Raw genomic sequence first — 27,658 nt, forward strand, 5'->3', positions numbered from 1 at the left:
GTAATGTCATACGACTTATGGGTTCGAGAGGCCTTGATCAGCGAACAGACGTTTCCCTCTATGGTATCGGGTGTATCTTACCAAGATCTCCCCTACCATAAACCGAGAGAGACGTTTTTCTCCTCGTCATCCGAAGGCTTTTCGCATAAGAAACCTGTAACAAGGTTTCGAGACCCTTAAGCGAAAGTCAGTCCTTTCAGGACAGGTCCAGCATCCTGGTTGCAGCCATTAGGACAGCTCTGACCCTATGCAGTCATCGGAAAACTGCTCGCCGCCTAACAAAAGCATAACACAGACTCCGAGAGTCTTTTTTGTTGGCAAAGTGTTGCGGTCACAGACGTTACCCTCGTCTCTTACCGCAACCTTTTCCGTTGATCCTTAATGGATTGTACGGCAAGACATGCAGAATATGCTTGCCTCCCTTATGGAAGACTATTCTGCCGATTAGTCCGTTGAGTCTAGCCGTTTATCTCATCGATATCCTGGCTTTCAGCCAACCTAACGTTCCTTTGTGCATCCTGTTGACGTTGGCGTAGCTAAGTCACGTCAGTCAGGTTGTTTAGAACTACACTCGATGCGGTCTCGTGTGGATTTTCAGCCACATTTGGACGTTAGGCCACTTGCTGATGCTCCTGTTGACGTTCAGGACGTTCGCTAACAATCGGAGTTGACTTGTTTTGACGCTGTGCGTCAACCTCTGCATTCTAGAGTTGTTTTGACTGCTCAGTCTAGGCAGTCAAAGCAGTCTCGAGTGGACGCTGTGCGTCCTCACGCACCTGTTGTTGTTGACAGTTCAGTTGTTGACAGTTCACAGACTGTCAAGCAGTTACATGACGTTGCGTCCTGGTCCGCTACTAATGCACCAGTGTGTGTGGACTCTGCTTGTAAAGCATTGCCACCACGGTAGGTCTCTCCCTTGCTTGAGACTCAGCTTTTATTGGACAAGGTTCCTTTAGATGAGGAAGTTGCTGTTCCCCCTCCTACTGATATTCCCTTGAGGACTCTGTCAGACGGAGAGGAGCCTAAAGCTGCTTAGCCCTCTATGGACTTTGATTAAATCATGCTGGTTTTTAAGGATCTTTGTCCAGATCTTTTTGTAACTGCTGCTCCTCGTTCGCCTAAACGTCAGAGCTTACACTAGGCCTAGCTACTTCGAAGCCGTTGTTTATAAGCTAGTGCTCTCTCGCTCTCCTAGAGAGCTTTACGTCTGCTAGGCAACTGGTTTATCACCAGGAGGAGTTTGGGGTATACAGCCTTTGCTTTCCCTTCTTTTAAACTGGCTTATAGAGCGAGAGTCTGATATGACACGAGAGAAGTTCTCGGCTTGGGAGTTCCTGCCTCTGCCCAGATAGACTTCTCAAATCTCGTAGACTCTCCCTGGCGCCTGGCCAGGAGACGCTCCAAGTTTTTTACAGATCAACTTCACAGCTGTTTTCGAGCCTTTGAAGTTTTGCTGTACAATTATGTCATGCATAAACAAGGCTTTCAGGGATGGAAAGCGGTACCGCCTCAGTCGCTAACCCCGTCTGTTGCCGCACCTGCTCCCGTAGACCCTAAATGGGCTTTGCTGCAAGACATGCAGTCCAAGCTTGCGTCCTTGATAGAGGACTTTAATGCGGAGAAGGTTGCTGCCGAACCTTCTGGCCAACAACCTTCCAACCGGTCGGTTGTGCGTCCTGTTGACGCTGAGGTAACCTTCTCGCGTCTACCAGTTGAGGTGGTTCCTCCACCGATGCGACCCAGTGTGGGTTGCCAGCCGCACGTTGACGTTAAGCGACGCTCGGAGGTGGTTGTTGACGTTCAGGACGTTCAACAACCATCAGAGGTGACTTGTTTTGACGCGGTGCGTCAACCTCAGCAACCCGGTATGGTGTTGACTGCACAACCCAGACGGTCTAGACAGTCTCGGGTGGACGCTGTGCTTCCTCGCGCACCCATGGTTGTTGACAGTTCACAGACTGTGCAGCAATTCTATGACGTTGCGTCCGGCTCCGTCACGCATGCACCAGTGCGACCGGACTCAGCGAGCCAGACGTTGCCCACTCCGTTGCCGTTTCCTCATCAGTTTTCGGATGAGGAACTATCTGATGAGGACGTTGCTGAACAACAAGACGATCAGCCCCCAGAATAGATCAAGCCCTGCTATCCATCCAGAAGATGCTGAAGAAGGAACGCTGCTCAGTCAGGCTGTGGATGAGTCTGGTGGGGACGCTGTCATCCCTGGAACAGTTTGTATCACTAGGAAGTCTACACCTCCGTCCTCTTCAATACCATCTGGCTTTTCACTGGAAAAAGGACAAGACGCTAGAAGCGGTCTCGATCCCGATTTCCGGAAAGATAAAGTCTTGTCTGACTTGGTGGAAGGACAATATCAACCTAAGAGAGGGTCTTCCCCTGGCTGTTCAGACTCCCCACCACGTTCTCTTCTCGGACGCATCGGACTTGGGCTGGGGCGCGACACTGGACGGTCAGGAATGCTCAGGTCTGTGGAACTCGAGTCAGAGGAGCATGCATATCAACTGTAAGGAGCTGTTGGCAGTTCATCTGTCCTTGAAAAGCTTAGAGTATCTCCTTCGAGGCAAAGTGGTGGAAGTAAACTCGGACAACACCACGGCCTTGGCGTACATCTCCAAACAAGGAGGTACCCACTCACTGACGTTGTACGAGATCACAAGGGACCTGCTCATCTGGTCAAAAGGTCAAGACATCTCCCTAGTAACGAGGTTCATCCAAGGCGACTTGAACGTCATAGCAGATTGTCTCAGTCGGAAAGGGCAAGTAATTCCAACCAAATGGACCCTCCACAAGGATGTGTGCAAGAGACTTTGGGCCACTTGGGGTAAACCATCCATAGATCTCTTTGCAACCTCGCTGACCAAGAGGCTTCCAATCTATTGCTCTCCAGTCCCGGACCCAGCAGCAATACATATAGATGCTTTCCTCCTAGATTGGTCACATCTGGATCTCTACGCATTCCCACCGTTCAAGATTGTCAACAAGGTACTGCAGAAGTTCGCCTCTCACGAAGGGACAAGGTTGACGTTAGTTGCTCCCCTCTGGCCCGCGAGAGAATGGTCCACCGAGATACTTCGATGGTTAGTAGACGTTCCCAGAAGTCTTCCTCTAAGGGTAGACCTTCTACGTCAGCCACACGTAAAGAAGGTACTCCAAAGCCTCCACGCTCTTCGTCTGACTGCCTTCAGACTATCGAAAGACTCTCGAGAGCTAGAGGCTTTTCGAAGGAGGCAGCCAGTGCGATTGCTAGAGCAAGGAGAGCGTCTTCCATTAGAGTCTACCAATCGAAGTGGGAAGTCTTCCGAGACTGGTGCAAGTCAGTTTCTGTATCCTCGACCAGTACCTCTGTAGCTCAAATAGCTGATTTTCTCTTATACCTGAGAAAAGGACGATCCCTTTCAGCTCCCACTATGAAGGGCTACAGAAGCATGTTGGCATCGGTCTTCCGGCATAGAGGCTTAGATCTTTCCAACATAAAGATCTGCAAGACCTCCTTAAGTCTTTTGAGACCACCAAGGAGCGTCGTTTGGCTACCCCTGGATGGAATTTAGACGTGGTACTAAGATTCCTCATGTCAGACAGGTTGGAGCCGTTACAATCAGCCTCCCTGAAAGATCTCACTCTTAAGACTCTTTTCCTGGTATGCTTAGCCTCGGCTAAAAGAGTCAGTGAGATTCATGCCTTCAGCAAGAACATCGGATTTTCGTCGGAAAAAGCCACTTGTTCGCTGCAACTTGGTTTTCTAGCCAAAAATGAGCTGCCTTCTCGGCCTTGGCCTAAATCTTTCGATATTCCCAGCTTATCAGAGATCGTAGGCAATGAACTAGAAAGAGTCTTATGCCCTGTTAGAGCTCTTAAGTTCTATTTAAAGCGTACTAAACCTTTACGAGGCCAATCTGAAGCTTTATGGTGTTCAGTTAAGAAACCATCCTTGCCTATGTCAAAGAATGCTTGGTCAGACTTTATCAGATTGTTAATACGAGAAGCTCATTCACATCTGAGTGAGGAAGACCGAACTTTGCTTAAGGTGAAGACGCACGAAGTTAGAGCTGTAACAACTTCCGTGGCCTTTAAGCAAAATATATCTCTGCAAAGTATAATGGACGCAACCTATTGGAGAAGCAAGTCAGTGTTCGCGTCATTTTACTTGAAAGATGTCCAGTCTCTTTACGAGAACTGCTACACACTGGGACCATTCGTAGCAGCGAGTGCAGTAGTGGGTGAGGGCTCAACCACTACAATTCCCTAATTCCATATCCTTTTAATCTGTCTCTTGAAATGTTGTTTTTTATGGGTTGTCCGGAAGGCTAAGAAGCCTTTCGCATCCTGGTTGATTTGGCGGGTGGTCAAAGTCATTTCTTGAGAGCGCCCAGATTAGGGGTTTGATGAGGTCCTGTTGTATGGGTTGCAGCCCTTGATACTTCAGCTCCTAGGGGTCTGTCAGCATCCTAAGAGGATCGCGAGGCTCCGTAAGGAAGACGTACTTATAAGGCAGAGTAATCGTCTAAGTCGACTTCCTTACCAGGTACCTATTTATTTTGTTTTTGTTATTTTGATAACTTCTAAAATGAAATAAAAACTCTTAGCTCATAAGATGTAAACATATTTAACTGGTCTCTACCCACCACCCTGGGTGTGAATCAGCTATATATTCACTGGCTAAGTTAAATATTTAAAAATGATATTTTAATTATAAAATAAATTTTTGAATATACTTACCCGGTGAATATAAATTAAACGACCCTCCCTTCCTCCCCAATAGAGACGCAGTGGGATGAGGAGAAAATTGAGTCTTTGTTTACATGGAGTTTGGTATCTGGCCGACAGTTGGCGCTGATGGGCACACCCGCAACCTGTATAGCGATCGCTGGCGAGTTTTTTTGTACAGTTTTTTGTCTGTCGAGCAACAGAGTTGCAGCTATATATTCACCGGGTAAGTATATTCAAAAATTTATTTTATAATTAAAATATCATATTTATAATTCTATATTTTTCAGATGAGATTTGTGTACAACGTGTCAAACTGGTTAGAGAAAAAACCTGGGATATATCACGGTCACATTGCATATCTTGATTTTAATAGGTAAGTGTTGAGGCTTTTAAAATCTCAAGTACCTTTTAGGAAATTATTATAGATTCCCTGTGATAATTTTTCTATGATCTAAGAAAGGTTAGTGATCTGTTGCAATTCCACCACACTTTACTTTCTTCGTCCTGAATTGTGGATGAGGAAAATGATCTTAGAAATAGTTCATAATTGGCGTTCTGTTGTTACCAAGACTTCAGTATGTGATAAACTAGTATCAAGTATTAGTTATGAAAACTTATTTTCTTTCATTTGTTGTTATGATATGATAAGCAAATAACAAATAAACTATAGTCCATTTCTTTTAGCGAGTCATATTTGCACCGACTCGCAGCGGTGCCCTTTTAGCTCGGAAAAGTTTCCTCATCGCTGATTGGTTGGACAAGATAATTCTTACCAATCAGTGACCAGGAAACTTTTCCGAGCTAAAAGGGCACCGCTGCGAGTCGGTGCAAATATGCATCGCTAAAAGAAATGCACTAAAGTTTGGTCTTTTGTTTGAAAATTTTGTATAATATCTATGATATTCCTGTAATAATGAAGTTTAAATTACACCTGCAGTCCCTGAAAGGCTGACTTTTCATACACCAAATCTTCTCGTATATCTCTTAACTTATTTTGTAAGTGAAGCCTTTCATTAAAGTTTATTAAGAACTAATATTGGTTAAGGCAACGAGTCATTGTTAGACAATTGTGTTGTTGAAGTATTTCAGCAAGTAATTATATTATTTTGGGGAACATTCTTCCGAAGTATGGATTGTATACATCGTCAGGGAGTCAACTTGGCTTCTGGTATTATCTATCTCGTGCTTTATGGATTTGTGGCCTTTATTGGGAAAGGTCGGTTGTCAGTTATCAGATTTCAGCTTTAACTTGAGATGTGCAATTGCTTGAACCATAATTCAGTGGTCAGTTAACAGATTTCAGCTATAACTTGAGATATGCAATTGCTTGAACCATAATTCAGTTGTCAGTTAACAGATTTCAGCTATAACTTGAGATATGCAATTGCTTGAACCATAATTCAGTTGTCAGTTAACAGATTTCAGCTATAACTTGAGATATGCAATTGCTTGAACCATAATTCAGTTGTCAGTTAACAGATTTCAGCTATAACTTGAGATATGCAATTGCTTGAACCATAATTCAGTGGTCAGTTAACAGATTTCAGCTATAACTTGAGATATGCAATTGCTTGAACCATAATTCAGTGGTCAGTTAACAGATTTCAGCTATAACTTGAGATATGCAATTGCTTGAACCATAATTCAGTTGTCAGTTAACAGATTTCAGCTATAACTTGATATATGCAATTGCAGGAGCCATAATTCAAGATCAGATTATCAAACCATATTATCTACAGTTCAGAGTAACTCTAAAGATCAAGTCTGTATTTGTGAATATGTTAGTTAAATTTGGCAAAGATATTGGGTTCAATTTGCAGTACTGTAAAGTTCTAAAGAGGTCCTTTTGAGTGACAATATATTTGATGCTCTTATGAAAATATCCATGATATTTACCTAAACTTGCAAGAACACATATGAAAGTGACTTATAAATGAAAAATTTGTTCCTTTCTGATGGTACTGTACCTTTTTTTAGAAGAGTAAAGGAATCGTTTTTGTAATCAAAGAAGAAAATCAACTATTGTCAGTAATTTACGGGGTTTGCATTGCAACCAATGTAAACAATATGTTTAAGTTTAAAGTTATTTTATCTTTAACCAGTAACTTTCCATGTTGCAGGTTTGGTGTGAGCCGACAGCCGCTGTATATAAACATCATAAGGAAACCGCTCGATCGCCTCGTGTCGTATTACTACTTCATCCGTTATGGGGATGACCTGCGACCTTATCTAATAAGGAAGAAAATGGGCGACAAAATGGTATGGTGTAGAAGAGTGTTACTATTTGTACATGTGTGGAGAGAATAAGATTCTTGATTTTAACATAAAACCCACCAGTTTACATGAGTCAGTCTGTTTTTACCTCTAAGAATACAACTTATACAGCTGTCATTTGCCTCTGGCATATATGAACTTTTCTCTGCTAATTTTCTACATTTTCTCTTGCACTGTGGTTGCCTTCTTATCCTGAGTGATTAAATTTTATTTTATTTTTATAATTTGATGTTAACCCTTTTACCCCCAAAGGACGTACTGGTACGTTTCACAAAACTCATCCCTTTACCCCCATGGACATACCGGTACGTCCTTGCAAAAAACTGCTATTTAATTTTATTTTTGCATATTTTTGATAACTTTATGAGAAACTTCAAGCATTTTCCAAGAGAATGAGACCAACCTGACCACTCTATGATGAAAATTAAGGCATTTAGAGCAATTTAAAAAAAAATATACTGCAAAATATGCTTGAAAAAAAAACCCTGGGGGTTAACGGTTGGAAATTTCCAAATAGCCTGGGCGTAAAAGGGTTAATATCCAATGAAAGATTAGTAAGTTTCCGGGTGGAAAGGATATCAGTTACTACTGTATAAGTACAGTACGCTTAAGTCCGTTTCATAGCTGCTAATTCATTGTTTACTTTCAGTTAGACTTTGATAACTATCATTATATTTTCCTTTGTTTTTCTCGCCCATTTTGGTTTAGTAGCATTAACCCTTTTACCCCCAGGCTCTTTGGAAATTTCCAACCCTTAACCCCCAGGGGTTATTTTTTTCCCAGCACATTTTGCAGTATATTTTTTTTAAATTGCTCTAACAGCCTTAATTTTTGTCATAGAGAGGTCAGGTTGGTCTCATTCTCTTGGAAAATGCCTGAATTTTCTCAAACAATTATCAAAAATATGAAATTTTTTTTTTTTTATTGCAGTTTTTTGCAAGGACGTACCGGTACGTCCATGGGGGTAAAGGGATGGGTTTTGTGAAACGTACCAGTACGTCCTTTGGGGGGTAAAAGGGTTAATGTTATTAGGGTCTCTTCTTATTTAAATGTGTTAATTTGTCTGCCATCAATTTTGTACCAGCTTTAGTTTCAATAGGACTTTAACTTCTTTCTGCAGACTCTCGACGAGTGTGTTGCGTTGGAACACGCCGACTGCTCGGTGAATCACGTATGGCTTCAGGTACCGTTTTTCTGCGGCCATCATTCTGACTGCTGGTAAGCGAGCTTCATTTTAATTTTGGTGTGGGGCGTCCCCATCATCGTCAGTTTTTCCTTCAGGGGGATTATATAAAAGTTCTCTCCATTCTCTTATTTTATGTACTTTTTAAAGTTCTCTCCTTTCTTTTTTATTTCTTGTACTTTTAAAGGTTCTCTCCATTCTCTTTTATTTTGTGTACTTTTTAAAGGTCTCTCCATTCTCTTATTTTGTATACTTTTTAAAGTTCTCTCTATTCTCTTATTTCATGTACTTTTTAAAGTTCTCTTCGTTCTTTTATTTTGTGTACTTTTTAAAGTTCTCTCCTTTCTTTTTTATTTCTTGTACTTTTAAAGGTTCTCTCCATTCTCTTATTTTTTGTTAATTTTAAAGTTCTCTCCATTCTCTTATTTTTTGTTAATTTTAAAGTTCTCCCATTCTCCTATTTTATGTACATTTTAAAGTTCTCTCCATTCTCTTATTTCGTATTTTTTTTTAAAGTTCTCTCCATTCTCTTATTTTAGTTCATGTACTGTACTTTTTAAAGTTCTATCCATTCTCTTATTTTATGTTCTTTTTAAAGTTCTCTCCATTCTCCTATTTTATGTACATTTTAAAGTTCTCTCCCTTCTCTTATTTCGTGTTCTTTTTAAAGTTCTCTCCATTCTCTTATTTTAATTCATGTACTTTTTAAAGTTATATCCATTCTCTTATTTTATGTTCTTTTTAAAGTTCTCTCCATTCTCCTATTTCATGTACATTTTAAAGTTCTCTCCCTTCTCTTATTTCGTGTTCTTTTTAAAGTTGTCAAAGTTTGTTTTTATTTCATGTACATCTTGGTTCAGGTATTTTTAATGCACTTTTTCAATTATTTCCTGGGCTGTCCTTTTTGCTTTTTCATATCTACAGCTTTTCTAAATTTAATTTCATGACCAAATCACAATCTTCAAGAAAATTAAATACTTATAAACCAAAGTTATCCATTTTTAGTAATGTTATTGTGATATTTTATTTATTTTAGAACAATTTGTATCTCCTAATTATTTGAAATCGTATGCCGTAGTTTACGAGACAACTCTCTGACAATAGTTTATGCGAGGCGATTTAATTTCTTTTTTTTTTTCCAGGATACCAGGATCAAATTGGGCCCTAGAGCAAGCCAAGTTTAACTTAGTCCATAATTATTTCCTCGTCGGAGTCACCGAAGAACTCAAGGACTTTGTTGCGTTATTGGAGTATTCCCTTCCTCGTTTTTTTAAAGGTGCTTTAAATTTATATGATACAGGTGAGACAGTGAGTACTTTTTATTACTCTTATAATATTTATATAGTTACGGTTAACAGATACTTTTGTTATATAGCAGCCTCTAAAAGAGAATACAAAAACAGATACTTCTTTTGTTATATAGCAGCCTCTAAAAGAGAATACGAAATAGTATGATTAATTTCCTGCTTTGATATCTGGTCAGTATCAATTTTAGGTATTTATATCTCAGTTATCTGTAAACCAGTTATTATTATTATTACTTGCTAAGCTAAAACGCTGGTTGGAAAAGCATGATGCTATAAGCCCAGGGGCCCAAACGGGGAATATGACCCAGTGAGGAAAGGAAGCCAGGAAAAATAAAATATTTTAAGAACAATAACATTAAAATAAATATTTCCTATATAAACTCTATAAACTTTAAAAAAACTAGAGGAAGAAACATTAGATAGAATAGTGTGCCCGAGTGTTCCCTCAAGTAAGATAACTCTATCCCAAGACAGTGGAAGACCATGGTACAGAGGCTATTGTACTACCCAAGACTAGAGAATTATGGTTTGATTTTGTAATGTCCTTCTCCGAGAAGAGCTGCTTGCCATAGTTAAAAAGTCTCTTCTACCCTTACCAAGAAGAAAGTAGCAACTGAATGATTACAGTGCAGTAGTTAACCTCTTGAGAGAAGAAGAATTGTTTGGTAATTTCAGTGTTGTCAAGTGTATGAGGACAGGGGAGAATATTTAAAGAATATGCCAGACTATTCAGTGTATTTGAGGCAAAGGGAAAGTGAACCCTAACCAGAGAGAAGGATCCAATGTAGTACTGTATGGCCAGTCAAAGGACCCAATAAGTCTCTAGCAGTAGTTAAAGATGAAAATGGTTTGTCTTCTAGGCATAATATTTAGTCGAAGTTACATGCAGTATATGTTTTTAAATTCTTGTTCCAGTGAAAATTATTACATGTAATTATTTACGTGCTTTTAGAAAAAAATAGTAGTAGGTGTAGACTTATGGCTGAGGCAGTAATTATGTTTATTTGATTAACCCTTTTACCCCCAAAGGACGTACTGGTACTTTTCATAAAACCCATCCCTTTACACCCATGGACGTACCGGTACGTCCTTGCAAAAAAATGCTATAAAAAACTTTTTTTGTCATATTTTTGATAAATTTTTGAAAAAATTCAGGCATTTTCCAAGAGAATGAGACCAACCTGACCTCTCTATGACAGAAATTAAGGCTGTTAGAGCAATTTAAAAAAAATATACTGCAAAATGTGCTGGGAAAAAAATAACCCCTTGGGGGTTAAGGGTTGGAAATATCCAAAGAGCCCGGGGGTAAAAGGGTTAATAGAATATTAGAATCACTTTCCTTGAAACATACATTTTATGGTAATTTATTACTCAATGCTCCTGTTTAAATTTTTCTCATGCTGGAAATTATAGAATGTTGTAATGAATTTTACTCTAATTTAAAACTTTTGAAAGTGCTTTCCAAGTTCTCTTAATGTTTAATATATGAATTAGTGTCATAGCCTCTGTACCATGGTCTTCCACTGTCTTGGGGTAGAGTTCTCTTGTTTGAGGGTACACTCGGGCACACTATTCTGTGTTATTTCTCTTCCTCTTGTTTTGTTAAAGTTTTTATAGTTTATATAGGAAATATTTATTTCAATATTGTTACTGTTCTTAAAATATTTAATTTTACGTCTTTCTTTTCCTCACCAGTCTATTTTCCCTGTTGGAGTCTCTTGGGCTTGTAGCATCCTGCTTTTCCAACTAGGGTTGTAGCTTAGCAAGTAATAATAATAATAGTAATAATAATAATAATAATAATAATAATAATAATAATAATAATAATAATAAGGGCATTTGACATTGTTTCTTTTGAATTATTCAGTATTATTGACGCAATTAAAAAATCTCACGAAATTTACAGCAAGTTATGATTAATGGGTTTCAATATGAAAAAACATATTTTTGTACAAAAACCATCACATTTCATCATTTCAGGCTCAAAATCTCATTTGCGGAAAACTGTGAAAAAAATACTGCCTTCGGAGGAAACTGTTGCTAAACTACAAAATACTAAGGTGAGAATCTAATGTTTTTACTTTAGCTCGATGGCCTACACATAAAAATATAGACGTTCGCTGCAAGGATACTTGATAATGCAAGAAAAAACTTGCACGGTTGTTCGTTAAAAGTAAATAAAATAAAATGAAGAGGAAATTAATCATTTTTATAGAAACATGGACTTCTATTGAAAACCTTGATTTAGTTTCACTACCATCTCAGTTTTCTAAAACATGGAAAGAAATGTGGAATTGCAAGGGTTTTGCAGGAGAAGGGTCTAAAGTAATGTAAAGAATTTGAGTCCTTTTTTTAGAAACATTTTCAACAGGGGGCTGCTTCTATTAAAAACTTTGATTTAGTTTCACTACCATCTCAGTCTTCTAAAACATGGAAAGAAATGTGGAATTGCAAGGGTTTTGCAGGAGAAGGGTCTAAAGTAATTTAAAGAATTTGAGTCCTTTTTTTAGAAACATTTTCAACAGGGGGCTGCTTCTATTAAAAACTTTGATTTAGTTTCACTACCATCTCAGTCTTCTAAAACATGGAAAGAAATGTGGAATTGCAAGGGTTTTGCAGGAGAAGGGTCTAAAGTAATTTAAAGAATTTGAGTCCTTTTTTTAGAAACATTTTCAACAGGGGGCTGCTTCTATTAAAAACTTTGATTTAGTTTCACTACCATCTCAGTCTTCTAAAACTGCATGCAGTTAATTCTAATTGTCAGGCCTTCTCCATCATGAGGCTCAATACTACACAGTACTCTAGAAGTTTTATTCCAGCTGTTACCAAGTTGTGGAATGATGTTCCTAATCGGGTAGCTGAATCTGTAGAACTTCAAAAGTTCAAACTTGCAGCAAAGTTTTTTTTATGTTGAACATGCTGACAGGAGTCTTTTTATAGTTTTATATATGAAATATCTGTTTTAATGCTGTTAATGTTTTTAAAATATGTTATTTTCATTAGTAAAATAAATTTTTGAATATACTTACCCGGTGATCATATAGCTGTCAGCTCTGCTGCCCGACAGAAAAAACCTACGGACGGAATACGCCAGCGATCGCTATACAGATGGGGGTGTACATCAACAGCGCCATCTGTCGAGCAGGTACTCAAGTACTTGATGTCAACACAGAACCAATTTTCTCCTCGGTCCACTGGGTCTCTATTGGGGAGGAAGGGTGGGTCCTTTAATTTATGATCACCGGGTAAGTATATTCAAAAATTTATTTTACTAATGAAAATAAAATTTTTCAAGATTAAACTTACCCGGTGATCATATAGCTGATTCACACCCAGGGGGGTGGGTAGAGACCAGCATATATGTTAACATTAAGAGCTAAGTATTCCGTATTTCATTTTAGCAGTTATTCAAAATAACAAACATAAAATTAATAAGTACCTGGTAAGGAAGTCGACTTGAACAATTACTCTGCCTTTTTAAGTACGTCTTCCTTACTGAGCCTCGCGATCCTCACAGGATGCTGAGCGACTCCTAGGAGCTGAAGTATGAAGGGTTGCAACCCATACTAAAGGACCTCATCAAAACCTTTAATCTAGGCGCTTCTCAAGAAAGAATTTGACCACCCGCCAAATCAACCAGGATGCGAAAGGCTTCTTAGCCTTCCGGACAACCCAAAAAACAACGATAAAAAACATTTCAAGAGAAAGATTAAAAAAGGTTATGGGATTATGGGAATGTAGTGGTTGAGCCCTCACCCACTACTGCACTCGCTGCTACGAATGGTCCCAGGGTGTAGCAGTTTTCGTTAAGAGACTGGACATCTTTAAGGTAAAATGATGCGAACACTGACTTGCTTCTCCAATAGGTTGCATCCATTACACTCTGCAGAGATCTGTTTTGTTTGAAGGCCACTGAAGTCGCGACAGCTCTAACTTCATGTGTCCTTACCTTCAGCAAAGCATGGTCCTCCTCATTCAGATGGGAATGAGCTTCTCGAATCAAAAGTCTGATATAATAAGAAACTGCATTCTTCGACATAGGTAAAGAAGGTTTCTTAATGGCGCACCATAAAGCTTCTGACTGGCCACGTAATGTTTTAGTACGTTTCAAATAGTACTTAAGAGCTCTTACAGGGCATAGTACTCTTTCTTGTTCATTTCCAACCAAATTAGAAAGGCTTGGAATCTCGAACGATTTAGGCCAAGGACGAGAAGGAAGTTCGTTTTTGGCTAAAAAACCAAGCTGTAAGGAACATGTAGCCGTTTCAGATGTAAATCCAATGTTCCTGCTGAAGGCGTGAATCTCACTGACTCTTTTAGCTGTTGCTAAGCAGACGAGGAAAAGAGTCTTCAAAGTGAGATCTTTAAAAGAGGCTGATTGAAGTGGTTCGAACCTTGCTGACATAAGGAACCTTAGTACCACGTCTAAGTTCCAGCCTGGTGTGGCCAACCGACGCTCCTTCGAGGTCTCAAAAGACTTAAGGAGGTCCTGTAGATCTTTGTTGTTGGAAAGATCTAAGCCTCTGTGACGGAAGACTGTTGCCAACATGCTTCTGTAACCCTTGATCGTGGGAGCTGAAAGGGATCTTTCCTTCCTTAGGTATAAAAGGAAGTCAGCTATCTGAGTTACAGAGGTACTGGTTGAGGATACTGATTTTGACTTGCACCAGCTTCTGAAGACTTCCCACTTCGACTGGTAGACTTTGAGAGTGGATGTCCTCCTTGCTCTAGCAATCGCTCTGGCTGCCTCCTTCGAAAAGCCTCTAGCTCTCGAGAGTCTTTCGATAGTCTGAAGGCAGTCAGACGAAGAGCGTGGAGGCTTGGGTGTACCTTCTTTACATGCGGCTGACGCAGAAGGTCCACTCTTAGAGGAAGTGTTCTGGGAACGTCTACTAGCCATTGCAGTACCTCGGTGAACCATTCTCTCGCGGGCCAGAGGGGAGCAACCAACGTCAACCTTGTCCCTTCGTGAGAGGCGAACTTCTGCAGAACTCTGTTGACAATCTTGAACGGGGGGAACGCATAAAGGTCTAGATGGGACCAATCCAGAAGAAAGGCATCTATGTGAACTGCTGCTGGGTCCGGAATCGGTGAGCAATAAATTGGGAGCCTCTTGGTCATCGAGGTTGCGAACAGATCTATGGTAGGCTGACCCCATAAGGCCCATAGTCTGTTGCAAACATTCTTGTGAAGGGTCCACTCTGTTGGGATGATTTGACCCTTCCGACTGAGGCGGTCTGCCATGACATTCATGTCGCCTTGAATGAACCTCGTTACTAGGGATATGTTTCGATCTCTTGACCAGGTGAGGAGGTCCCTTGCGATCTCGTATAACGTCATCGAATGAGTCCCTCCTTGCTTGGAGATGTACGCCAAGGCTGTGGTGTTGTCGGAGTTCACCTCCACCACCTTGCCTAGAAGGAGGGACTTGAAGCTTCTCAAGGCCAGATGAACTGCCAGTAGCTCCTTGCAGTTGATGTGCAGCGTTCGTTGATCCGCATTCCACGTGCCCGAGCATTCCCGACCGTCCAATGTCGCACCCCAGCCCGTGTCCGATGCGTCCGAGAAGAGAAGGAGGTCGGGGGTCTGAACAGCCAGTGGCAGACCCTCCTTGAGGAGAATGTTGTTCTTCCACCAAGTCAGTGAAGACTTCATCTTCTCGGAAATAGGAACCGAGACCGCTTCTAGCGTCTTGTCCTTTCTCCAGTGAGCAGCTAGGTGAAACTGAAGGGGTCGGAGGTGGAGTCTCCCTAACGCGATGAACTGGTCCAGTGATGAAAGCGTCCCTATCAGACTCATCCACTGTCTGACTGAACATCGGTCCTTCTTCAGCATGGACTGGATGAATTCTTGGGCTTGACTGATTCTGGGGGCCGACGGAAAAGCCCGAAAAGCTAGACTCTGAATCTCCATTCCTAGGTATACTATAGTTTGGGATGGGACGAGTTGGGACTTTTCCAAATTGATCAGGAGACCCAATTCCTTGGTCAGATCTAGAGTCCACTGTAGATTTTCCAGACAGCGTCGACTTGACGAAGCTCTTAAAAGCCAGTTGTCCAAATAGAGGGAGGCTCTGATGTTTGCTAAATGCAGGAATTTGGCAATATTCCTCATCAGTTTGGTAAAAACTAGAGGTGCCGTGCTTAGGCCAAAGCACAGGGCTTGGAACTGGTATACAACCTTCCCGAAAACGAACCTTAGAAAAGGTTGGGAGTCTGGGTGGATGGGGACGTGAAAGTAAGCGTCCTTGAGGTCTAACGAGACCATCCAGTCTTCCTTCCTGACCGATGCTAGAACTGACTTTGTCGTCTCCATGGTGAACGTCTGCTTTGTGACAAAGACATTCAGAGCACTGACGTCTAGCACCGGTCTCCACCCTCCTGTCTTCTTCGGCACTAAGAAGAGGCGATTGTAGAAGCCCGGGGATTGATGGTCCCGGACTATGACTACCGCTCCCTTTTGAAGTAAGAGAGACACCTCTTGCTGTAAAGCTTGTCTCTTGTCCTCCTCTCTGTACCTGGGAGAGAGGTCGATGGGAGTCGTTGCTAGAGGGGGGTTGCGCAAGAATGGAATCCTGTACCCCTCCCTGAGTAACTTCACAGACTGTGCGTCTGCGCCCGTTCTCCCAGGCCTGCCAGTAGTTCTTGAGCCTGGCTCCCACTGCTGTCTGAAGAAGGTGGCAGTCAGACTCTGCCTCTAGAGGACTTGGAACCCTTCTTCTTGCTCCCACGTTGACTTCCGGCACGAGCACCTCCTCTGCTGGAGGTTCTGCCACGAAAGGGCGGAATGAACCTTGACACTGGAGTGTCCATCCTGGGTATAGGCATGGAGGGCAAAGGGGTGGCTTTGCGTGCGGATGACGCCACCAGGTCATGAGTGTCTTTCTGGATCAAGGAGGCGGCAATCTCCTTGATCAACTCTTCAGGGAAGAGACACTTCGAGAGGGGAGCAAACATAAGCTCCGACTTTTGACAAGGGGTGACTCCAGCTGACAAGAAGGAGCAAAGGTGATCCCGCTTCTTGAGAACCCCGGACACGAAAGAAGCCGCAAGCTCACTAGAACCATCCCGAATGGCTTTTTCCATGCAGGACATAATGAGCATGGAAGTTTCCTTATCAGAAGGGGAGGTCTTCCTGCTCAACGCTCCCAAACACCAGTCCAAGAAGTTAAAGACTTCGAATGCACGGAAAACTCCCTTCATAAGATGGTCCATATCCGAAGGAGTCCAGCAAATCTTGGAGCGTCTCATAGCCAGCCTGCGGGGAGAGTCTACTAGACTTGAGAAGTCGCCCTGGGCAGAGGCAGGAACTCCCAAGCCGAGAACTTCTCCCGTGGCATACCAGACGCTAGATCTGGAAGCAAGCTTGGCCGGGGGAAAAATGAAGGATGTCTTCCCAAGTTGCTTTTTGGACTGCAACCACTCTCCCAGTACCCTTAAAGCTCTCTTGGACGAGCGAGCGAGTACGAGCTTCGTAAAGGCAGGAGCTGCTGACTGCATGCCTAAAGCGAACTCAGAGGGAGGCGAGCGTGGTGCTGCAGACACAAACTGATCCGGATATAAATCCTTGAACAGCGCAAGCACTTTCCTAAAGTCTAAGGATGGAGGCGTGGTCTTGGGTTCGTCGATGTCCGAGTGTTGGTCGTCAAGATGTGCAGCTTCGTCATCATCAGAGATTCCATCGTCTGAATGTTGAGGAGGAAGAGGCAACGGAGTAGGTAAGAGCTGGACGGCTGAGTCCGGCAGCACGGGTGCATGCGTGGCTGCACTGGACCCAACGTCATGCCACTGTTGGTCAGTCTGAGAACTGGCAACAACCAAAGCTGAGTGGGTGCGCAAAGCGTCTACTCCCGACTGTGGAAGGATAGCGGAGACCACCGTGGGTTGCGGAGGCTGACGCACCGCGTCAAAACACGGCAGCTTAACTCCACCCTCCTGTTGTTGTGGTAGCTCACGCACAGCAACGGAGGGTTCCGTGCGTCTGTGAACGTCAGCATGCGTCTGGCAGGGTCGACTGCGCATGGGTGGAGGAGCTCTCACAGCTGGAGTGTGGGAGCAGGCAGCCTCAGCGTCTGCTGGGCGCACAACTGTGGCAGGTTGTAGGCTAACGGGTGCAGCGTCAACCTTCTCCGCACGAAACTCCTGCATAACAGCAGCTAACTGAGTCTGCATAGACTGCAGCAAAGACCACTTAGGGTCTACAAAAGCGGGTGCGGCAACAGACGGAGTTACTGTCTGTTGTGACTTAAGGTCTACAACAGCGGGTGCGGCAACAGACGGAGTTACTGCCTGTTGCGGTACCACTTTGCCTCTCTTAGGAGGTGTGCAGTCGTCGGAGGACTGCAGCGAGTCCGAACTGACCCAGTGGCTACACCTGGGCCGTTGGACTTGCTCGGAAGGGACCTTACGTTTAAGAGGCCGTGAGACCTTGGTCCATCGTTTCTGTCGAGAAACCTCTTCCGCAGACGAGGAATGAACGGGCTCACTCGTCTTCTTGTGGGTGGGACGATCTCGGAAAGATACGTCCGAAACCACGGAGGGAACGTCTGTCCGCTGATTAAAGCCTGTCGAACCCTTTGGTCGTACGACATTGCTTCTCCCCTGGGCTTGGGAGCTTGCAAGAGGTCCCGGACTGGGAGGACGACAGGCACGAACAGACGCACCCTCATGCGTAACAGTGACACTTTTCACTGCACTGACACTCACTTCACTTCCCACTGCACTTTTACCTTTCAACTCCCTGACGTCAGCCATGAGTTGATTGCGGTCATTCGCCAATGACTCGACTCTCTCACCTAGAGCCTGGATGGCACGCATCATATCTGCCATTGAAGGTTGATGAGAGCTAGCAGGGGGGTCGGGTGCAACCACTACAGGGGAAGGAATAGGTTGTGGGGCATGGGGAGAGGAAAAATCAATTGAGCGAGACGAACTCCTCCTGATCCTATCCTTCTCTAGCCTACGTGCATATTTAAGGAATTCTTGAAAATCGAATTCCGAAAGCCCAACGCATTCCTCACATCGATATTCCAATTGACAGGCTTTACCCCTACAATTGGAACAAATGGTGTGCGGATCGATAGAGGCCTTGAACAGTCCCTAGCGCTACACTTCCTGTACTTGGGGACTTGAGAAGGGTCAGACATCTTGAATTAGTCAAAGGGGGGAATTCAAAATCTATCCAAGTCGTCAACAAATAATCCAAAATCCAATAAAAGAATGCAAGGAAGTATTGAAGATAACTTCTGCACAGCGATAGCTAATAACCAGAAATGAATACTTCACCAAATAACGTGAAAATCAATCCAGAAAACAAGAGCGTATTCAGTAGGTCTTGCCGGTGGCACGACAGAGAGAAAATTGGTTCTGTGTTGACATCAAGTACTTGAGTACCTGCTCGACAGATGGCGCTGTTGATGTACACCCCCATCTGTATAGCGATCGCTGGCGTATTCCGTCCGTAGGTTTTTTCTGTCGGGCAGCAGAGCTGACAGCTATATGATCACCGGGTAAGTTTAATATTGAAAAATTTTATTTTAATTGTTCATTACTTCTTATATCATTTATTTATTTCCTTATTTCATTTCCTCACTGGGTTGTTTTTCCCTGTTGGAGCCCTTGGGCTTATAGCATCTTGCTTTTCCAACTAGGGTTGTAGCTTAGCTAATAATATTATTAGCTAGAAATGTGGGATTTATATGATTTTACAGAAGGGTCTAAAGTACTGTATAGTTAGTTACTTAAAGAATTTGTGGCACTTGAGAATTTTCACATTTACGTGCTCTAATATATTTTTCTTTTCATGAAGGTAATGCGACTGGAAGAAGAATTTTACAATTTCGCCCTGAATCACTTCCACTATTTAAGAAAGAAGACGTTAGTCGACGTTGAAGGCAGCGATCTTATATTGGACAGAGGGCAGAACTTCGGCTATGAAAAAATCAAGCCTCGAAAAAGTAAGTACAGTTACAGCGTACATTATCAGGTTAGTTTCCTAAGTATGTAATTTTTTGGTTTTCAGATACAGTATTTGCCTTTCGTAATGTTATGTAGAGGATTGAACTACAGTAATCAGTTTCCCATCAGCTCTATGTATTATTTACGGGTAATACATTTTTAATACAGTATTGTTTTATTGTTCACCAAATGTTTAACCGGGCTCCACAAGGCACTAGAAGAATTGGAAGACCCAGGCCTACATGGCTTAGGACTATAGAGCACGAAGTAGGAGATGATGAGTGGAGAATTATTGAATTAGAAGCTCAAGACAGAGATGACTGGCGAAATCTAACCGAGGCCCTTTGCGTCAATAGGCGTAGGAAGAGATGTTGATGATGATGATTGTTTTATTGTAGTTACTATTAACCTTGAAGTGGAGAAAGTGGAAAGATACAATGTTCCTTTTTAACCATCTTGTAAAAAAAATCTTAATATTTGATACTTCCTTTTAAATTTGAAGGTGAATAATACAGGCTTCTTTGTTCTTTTTTGTAGGCCATACTTAAAGAAACAAAGAGAAAAAATGGAAAGGTAAATAGTAGTGTTCAAGGCCCTTTGCGTCAATAGGCGTAGGAGATGATGCTGATGATGATGAAATAGTAGGGGTTTCTGCAAACAAAAGCAATCAACCACCTGCCTAGTGGATAAAAGGTTTTAAAGGTTGATTGTTAGAGTTCATTGTTTTGTAAGACACTTCCACCCAGGCTTTGTCGATGAGATTTAGAGCATGGAAATTGTTGAAGTGGTTCTTCAAAATCTATTCCAAGTGTTAACTGTCTACCAGAGGTGATCTCGAAACACCTTTGAATAAGGCCTTTCATGTATAGTTTCTTTAAGTGGACGAGAAAGAATCGTATTGGGGGCTGGAACCTTTCTGCGATTAATAAAAATTCCCTTGACAATTCACTCTCTATTTCCAGGAGCAGGTGCATTGTCTTATGAGGGTCTTATGTTGCAACTGTTTCTCCCGGAGGTATTTTTCCGTACTGGGCAAAAACTCTTTGTGTCCATTCAATGATCTGCCTAGTTACCCTGGCTTATTATTAGAACTCTATATCCTGCATTGGTTTTCTTATATCACGTTGTTTGTCTTGAAAACCCTGGGATTTTTGGAATGGTTAAGAAGTAAAGGCTTGACTTCAAAGTCCCCACTTGTATTCCCACACAGCAACAATGTTTGGATATCTTTCCTAGGCTCATCACCTGCCAACAATTTCTGAACTTCCTTGATGGTCTTACTTTTCTGGTAGATAAAGACGACACTCTTTATGCAAAATAAGCGTCTTTAATGGCTTTATTTTTAAAAATCATGCAGGTTGTTGATATAATGTGCCATACTCTGGAAATGTTAGTTACGGGGTCATCTTCAAATTTACAGTTACTATCTCCTTTCTTACATCTACTGTGATTCTAAAAACCTTCCTCTATGCTTTATCATGGCTATTGCTAATTTTCTTAGGGGACAATGTGTATGGATAAACAATAACAATTTTAAATAAGGGAAATTAACGAAAACTTTAATAGAAAAATTTTTTGTGGGTCTGAATTTGACAAGAGCGACGAGTAAATTGTGTCGGTTCCATTTGTTTCGGACCATAGAGGTTCTCTATCACCATCACTCCTGGCTGTCTCCTGCTTTTGGCCAAAAGGTTAAGCATCTTCAGAGGTGGGATCCTCTTTATATCAGAGCTTTATAGCCTGGAGATGGTAACCTCAGTCCAGTGTCTACCTTGCAACTATATGAATACCTGTCCTCTGAGGGTAGTTTGTCTCAAAATGCCCAGACCAACAAGTCACTTTCTACAGGGACTACCTGTATTCTAATGCCCTCCCTTATTAGATTTTGTGTTATGAAGAATCAGATAGTACTCAGTCCAGAGCATCAACATGTATGATTCACTGTTGCTGATGACTGTGTTTGATGCAAAATGTAAAGCACAATTCAAGTTTGACTTTTGATTCCTGGTAGAATCCAATTCCCACAGCTTCAGTGTTTTCTATCTTTGATATTTCATCCTTTCCCCTCTGATTTTCCCTTTTTCTTGTTATAATTTTCATTGCTTATATAAGAATAAATCTGGTTCACTCAAGTGGAAATTTGCAATAGTAACTTATGTGTCTGGATGAATTATTATTGGAGGATAATAGTCAAGAACTTTAGTCAGTGAAACCATTTACTGTATATTAAGAAATTGATTACGTAACTTTGTGGTGATGTTAATCTAATTTATGTAATATGTTATTTTCATTAGTAAAATAAATTTTTGAATATACTTACCCGATAATCATGTAGCTGTCAACTCCGTTGCCCGACAGAATTCTATGGAGGGATACGCCAGCTATCACAATACTAGAAGGGGGTGTACTTACCAGCGCCACCTGTGGCCAGGTACTCAAGTACTTCTTGTTGACACCTCCTCAATTATTCCTCGGTCCCACTGGTTCTCTATGGGGAGGAAGGGAGGGTCAATTAAATCATGATTATCGGGTAAGTATATTCAAAAATTTATTTTACTAATGAAAATAACATTTTTCAATATTAAACTTACCCGATAATCATGTAGCTGATTCACACCCAGGGGGGTGGGTGAAAACCAGTGTACAAGATTAAAGGATAGCTAAGTATCCCATATTTCATATAACAGTTATCTCAAATAACAATGAAATAATAAGTACCTGGTAAGGAAGTCGAATTGAACCGTTACTCTGTCTCTTTTTTAAGTTCGTCTTCCTTACTGAGCGCAGCGTTCCTCTTGGAGGCTGAATCAACCCAAAGGTGCTAAAGTATACAGGGCTGCAACCCATACTAAAGGACCTCATCACAACCTTTAACCTCGGCGCTTCTCAAGAAAGAATTGACCACCCGCCAAATCAACAAGGATGTGGAAGGCTTCTTAGCCGACCGAACAACCCATAAAAAGTATTCAAGAGAAAGGTTAAAAAGTTATGGAATTATGGGAATGTAGTGGCTGAGCCCTCGCCTACTACTGCATTCGTTGCTACGAATGGACCCAGGGTGTAGCAGTACTCGTAAAGAGACTGGACATCTTTGAGATAGAATGATGCGAACACTGACTTGCTTCTCCAATAGGTTGCATCCATAACACTCTGCAGAGAACGGTTTTGTTTGAAGGCCACTGAAGTAGCCACAGCTCTCACTTCATGTGTCCTTACCTTCAGCAAAGCAAGGTCTTCTTCCTTCAGATGAGAATTTGCTTCTCTAATCAGAAGCCTGATGTAGTAAGAAACTGAGTTCTTAGACATTGGTAGAGAAGGCTTCTTGATAGCACACCATAAGGCTTCTGATTGTCCTCGTAATGGTTTTGACCTTCTTAGATAGTACTTAAGAGCTCTAACAGGGCAAAGTACTCTCTCTAGTTCGTTCCCCACCATGTTGGACAGGCTTGGGATCTCGAACGACTTAGGGTAAGGACGGGAAGGAAGCTCGTTTTAGCCAAAAAGACCGAGCCGCAAGGAACATGTAGCCGTTTCAGATGTGAAACCTATGTTCCTGCTGAAGGCGTGGATCTCACTTACTCTTTTACCTGTTGCTAAGCACACGAGGAAAAGAGTTTCTAATGTGAGGTCCTTAAAAGAGGCTGATTGGAACGGTTCAAATCCTGATGACATTAGGAACCTTAGGACCACGTCTAGATTCCAGCCTGGAGTGGACAACCGACGTTCCTTTGAGGTCTCAACAGACCTAAGGAGGTCCTGTAGATCTTTGTTGGAGGAAAGATCCAAGCCTCTGTGGCGGAAAACCGCTGCCAACATACTTCTGTAACCCTTGATCGTAGGAGCTGATAGGGATTTTACGTTCCTTAGATGTAACAGGAAGTCAGCAATCTGGGTTACAGTGGTACTGGTTGAGGAAAACTGCATTGGCCTTGCACCAGCTTCGGAAGACTTCCCATTAAGACTGATAGACTCTGAGAGTGGATGTCGTCCTTGCTCTGGCAATCGTTCTGGCTGCCTCCTTCGAAAAGCCTCTAGTTCTTGAGAGACTTTCGATAGTCTGAAGGCAGTCAGACGAAGAGCGTGGAGGTTTGGGTGTACCTTCTTTACGTGAGGTTGACGCAGAAGGTCCACTCTAGGAGGAAGAGTCCTGGGAACGTCGACCAGTCATTGCAGTACCTCGGTGAACCCTTCTCTCGCGGGTCAGAGGGGAGCAACCAACGTCAACCGTGTCCCTTTGTGAGAGGCGAACTTCTGAAGTACCCTGTTGACAATCTTGAACGGCGGGAATGCATACAGGTTGAGATGGGACCAATCCAGCAGAAAGGCATCCACGCGAACTGCTGCTGGGTCTGGAATCGGAGAACAATACAAGAGGAGCTTCTTGGTCATCGAGGTAGCGAATAGAACTATGGTTGGCTGACCCCACAGGGCCCAAAGTCTGCTGCAAACATTCTTGTGAAGGGTCCACTCTGTGGGGAAGGCCTGACCCTTACGGCTGAGGCGATCTGCCATGACATTCATATCGCCCTGAATGAGCCTCGTTACCAGCGTGAGCTTTCGATCTTTGACCAAATGAGGAGGTCCCTTGCGAACTTGAACAACTTCCTCGAATGAGTCCCTCTCTGCTTGGAGATGTAAGCCAAGGCTGTGGTGTAGTCGGAGTTCACCTCCACCACCTTGTTAAGCTGGAGGGACTTGAAGTTTATCAAGGCCAGATGAACTGCCAACAACTCCTTGCAATAGATGTGAAGTGTCCTTTGCTCCTGATTCCATGTTCCCGAGCATTCCTGTCCGTCCAGTGTCGCACCCCAGCCCGTGTCCGATGCGTCCGAGAAGAGACGGTGGTCGGGGGTCTGAACAGCCAAAGGTAGACCTTCCTTGAGAAGAATGCTGTTCTTCCACCACGTTAGAGTAGACCTCATCTCTTCGGAAACAGGAACTGAGCCCGTCTCTAGCGTCAAGTCCTTTATCCAGTGAGCAGCTAGATGATACTGAAGGGGGCGGAGGTGAAGTCTCCCTAACTCGATGAACAGGGCCAGCGATGAAAGTGTCCCTGTTAGACTCATCCCCTGCCTGACTAAGCATCGGTTCCTTCTCAGCATGCTCTGGATGCATTCTAGGGCTTGGAAGATCCTTGGGGCCGACGGACAAGTCCGAAAAGCTCGACTCTGAAGATCCATACCCAAGGAAACAATGGTCTGGGATGGAACGAGCTGAGACTCCTCAAAATTGACCAGGAGGCCCAGTTCCTTGGTCAGATCCATAGTCCATTTGAAAATCTCCAGACAGCGACGACTTGTGGGAGCTCTTAAAAGCCAGTCGTCTGACGGAGCCGGACACAAGATCATGATACTGCTGCACAGTCTGTAAACTGTCAATCATGGGCAAGCGAGGAAGTACAGTGACAACCCGAATCTGTCTAGACTATCTGGGTCGTACAGACAACTCCTTAACGGGTTGCTGAGGTTGCCGCACTGCGTCACAACAAGTCCCTTCTGTTGGTTGTTGAACGTCTTCCCCGTGACACATTGACTCCGTAAACAAAAAATCCTCTAACAAGGACTAAGCTTGGACTGCATGTCATGCAACACAGCTCAAGGTCTATGGGAGCAGGTGTGGTAACAGACGGGATTAGCGGCTGAAGTGGAACCATTACCTTCCCTGTAAGCATGTAATGCTTAAATAAAAGTCCATAAGAGGTTATGCAGCTAAAGGCTCCCTCCAAATGACAGAGTCCTCAAGGGAATATCAGAAGGAGGGAGAAAAGAACTTTCTCATCTACAGGGACCTTATCCTAGAAAAGCTAAGTTCTCTGAGTGAGGGTTCACTGGTGCAAAAGCAGCAGACTAGAAGGCAACGTTATGAAACTGCTTGACAGTCTAGTGAGTTGGCAACAACCCAAGATATGTTGAGAAGCATGCGGTAAGGTATGCAGAGCATGATGAATGCAGAGTATGCTGTATGCAGAGCATGCTGTATGTAGAGCATGTTGTATGCAGAGCATGCTGAATGCAGAGCATGCTGTATGCAGAGCATGTTGTATGCAGAGCATGCTGAATGCAGAGCATGCTGAATGCTGAGCATGTAGTAAGCAGAGCCTGCTGTAAGGAAAGCAGAGCGTGTGCATGGCGTTTAACATTCTTAGAAATTCCATGACCAGTGCTAGAGTGCTTTATGCATGCTTGCATGGGGTTTAAAAATCAACATAATGTTTACCTTACATTCATAACTCATGATTCATATTTTTGCCATGGTTTGAAAATGGAGGTAAGGTATGCTGAACAGCAGAGTCAGAACGAGCTGGAACAACAACAGTGGAAGGTGCAGAAAGTTCCTGTTCCTGTGGAATGAGTGGAGCGTGAAGAGACCGAGGTTGCGCAGAACAAGGTAAAGTTCCCGCAAGCAGAGGTGTCTGAGGTGCAGGAACAGGGTGCACGGGTTGAGCTCGGTGCAGCAGCTGAGGAGACTGACTCACAGGTGGAAGAGGTTGTACCTCCACCGAGAGTTGCACCACCGGAGGAGCAGCCAGGGGAGGAGGAGGAAGAGTGGAGTAATCCTCCTGATCCCAAACCGAAGGTTGCCTTAAAGAAGGCTGAGGCTGAACAACACTGGGAACAGCGAACACAGAAAGAGGTTCAACATCGTACGCCTGGCAGAAGGTGCTGCGACTGGGTGCAGCGAGTGCAGGCGGGTTGAGCACAGGCTGAACGGGTGCAGGTGGAGGTGCAACACTCTCAGCCCGACATTCACGCAACAGGTCCGAAAGCTGTGCTTGCATGGACTGTAGTAGAGTCCACAACATCGTACGCCTGGCAGATGGTGCTGCGACTGGGTGCAGCGAGTGCAGGCGGGTTGAGCACAGGCTGAAAGGGTGCAGGTGGAGGTGCAACACTCTCAGCCCGATACTCACGCAACAGGTCCGAAAGCTGTGCTTGCATGGACTGTAGTAGAGTCCACAACATCGTACGCCTGGCAGATGGTGCTGCGACTGGGTGCAGCGAGTGCAGGCGGGTGCAGCACAGGCTGAACGGGTGCAGCCGGTTGGTGCACCACCGGTGCAGGCGGGTGCAGCACAGGCTGAACGGGTGCAGCCGGTTGGTGCACCACCGGTGCAGGCGGGTGCAGCACAGGCTGAACGGGTGCAGGCGGTTGGTGCACCACCGGTGCAGGAGGAGGAGGAGGTGCAACACTCTCAGCACGACACTCACGCATCAGGTCCGAAAGCTGTGCTGCATGGACTGTAGTAGAGTCCACAACATCGTACGCCTGGCAGGTGGTACTGCGATCAGGCGGAGCGAGCATAGGCGGGGGGGAGTGTAGGCGCACTCTCAACCCGACAAAATGATGACTGAGGAGAGTCAGAGCTAACCCAATGACTGCATCCGGGTTGTTGAACTTTACTTCGTACGTCTGGCATAGGTCTGGACTTTACGTTTAAGAGGTCTAGAGACCTGAGACCAGCGTTACTCTGCCTTTATTTTCTCCTCTAAATCTCTTCTGCAGACGAGCAAAATAAGGGCTCAATCGTCTGCGGGTGGGAGTGACGGTCTCGGTAAGACACGCCCACAACCACCGAGGATACTTCTGTGCGCCGATCAAGGCCTGCCGAACCCTTTTGCCCTTCGACATTGCTTCTCCCCTGGGCTTGGGAGCTTGCAAGAGGTCCCGGACTGGGAGGACGACTGGCGCGCACAAAAGTACCCTCACGCATAACACTGACATCAATCACTTATCACTTTGATTTCTGTTTGCACTTATTTCACTGAACTCGAAACTTTAAGTGGTTTGTACCTCAAACACGCAATTCTATCCTTCTCAAAAGTTAATAATTGCGAAAACAGAATTACAATGTAACAGAAAAATCTAATGAAAGAAAATTCAGTGGCTGGAAAGAGACTAAACACTAGATCACTCTATAAACGTTTAGTTTCTTCCCCTAAAGAGACTAGGGATAAGAGCAAAACGATAACGACGTTACTCGTACGCCTGGCAGGCTTGAGGGAAACGTTTATCCTCTTTCTCCCTCCGTCTCTATCACTCTCTCTCTCTCTCTCTCTCTCTCTTGACTTAGAACCTGAGAGAAGAGCCCAATCATATATATCGTTAAAACATATTATTGTTAAAGGAAAAAACTGAAATATTTCCCAAAAAGAAAAGTTCCTTATTAGAATCAACATTAAGTTAAGAAGGAATGAACAAAACGCTAGACACGG

At 43.3% G+C, this 27,658-nt stretch overlaps 1 protein-coding gene across 1 annotated transcript in view; it reads left to right on the forward strand.

Annotated features, from left to right (window-relative positions):
- Positions 1–27,658, forward strand: part of LOC137622209 (heparan sulfate 2-O-sulfotransferase 1-like) — a 55,036-nt gene that overhangs the window by 20,792 nt on the left and 6,586 nt on the right. Inside the window, exons 4-9 of the mRNA XM_068352676.1 lie at positions 5,013–5,098; positions 6,846–6,984; positions 8,120–8,217; positions 9,325–9,482; positions 11,470–11,549; positions 19,297–19,444. Of these exons, the coding sequence (XP_068208777.1) occupies positions 5,013–5,098; positions 6,846–6,984; positions 8,120–8,217; positions 9,325–9,482; positions 11,470–11,549; positions 19,297–19,444 (709 nt within the window). The remainder of the gene's footprint in view (positions 1–5,012; positions 5,099–6,845; positions 6,985–8,119; positions 8,218–9,324; positions 9,483–11,469; positions 11,550–19,296; positions 19,445–27,658) is intronic.

Source organism: Palaemon carinicauda, chromosome 29, assembly GCF_036898095.1.
Source record: "Palaemon carinicauda isolate YSFRI2023 chromosome 29, ASM3689809v2, whole genome shotgun sequence".
Classification (NCBI taxonomy): Eukaryota; Metazoa; Arthropoda; class Malacostraca; order Decapoda; family Palaemonidae; genus Palaemon; species Palaemon carinicauda.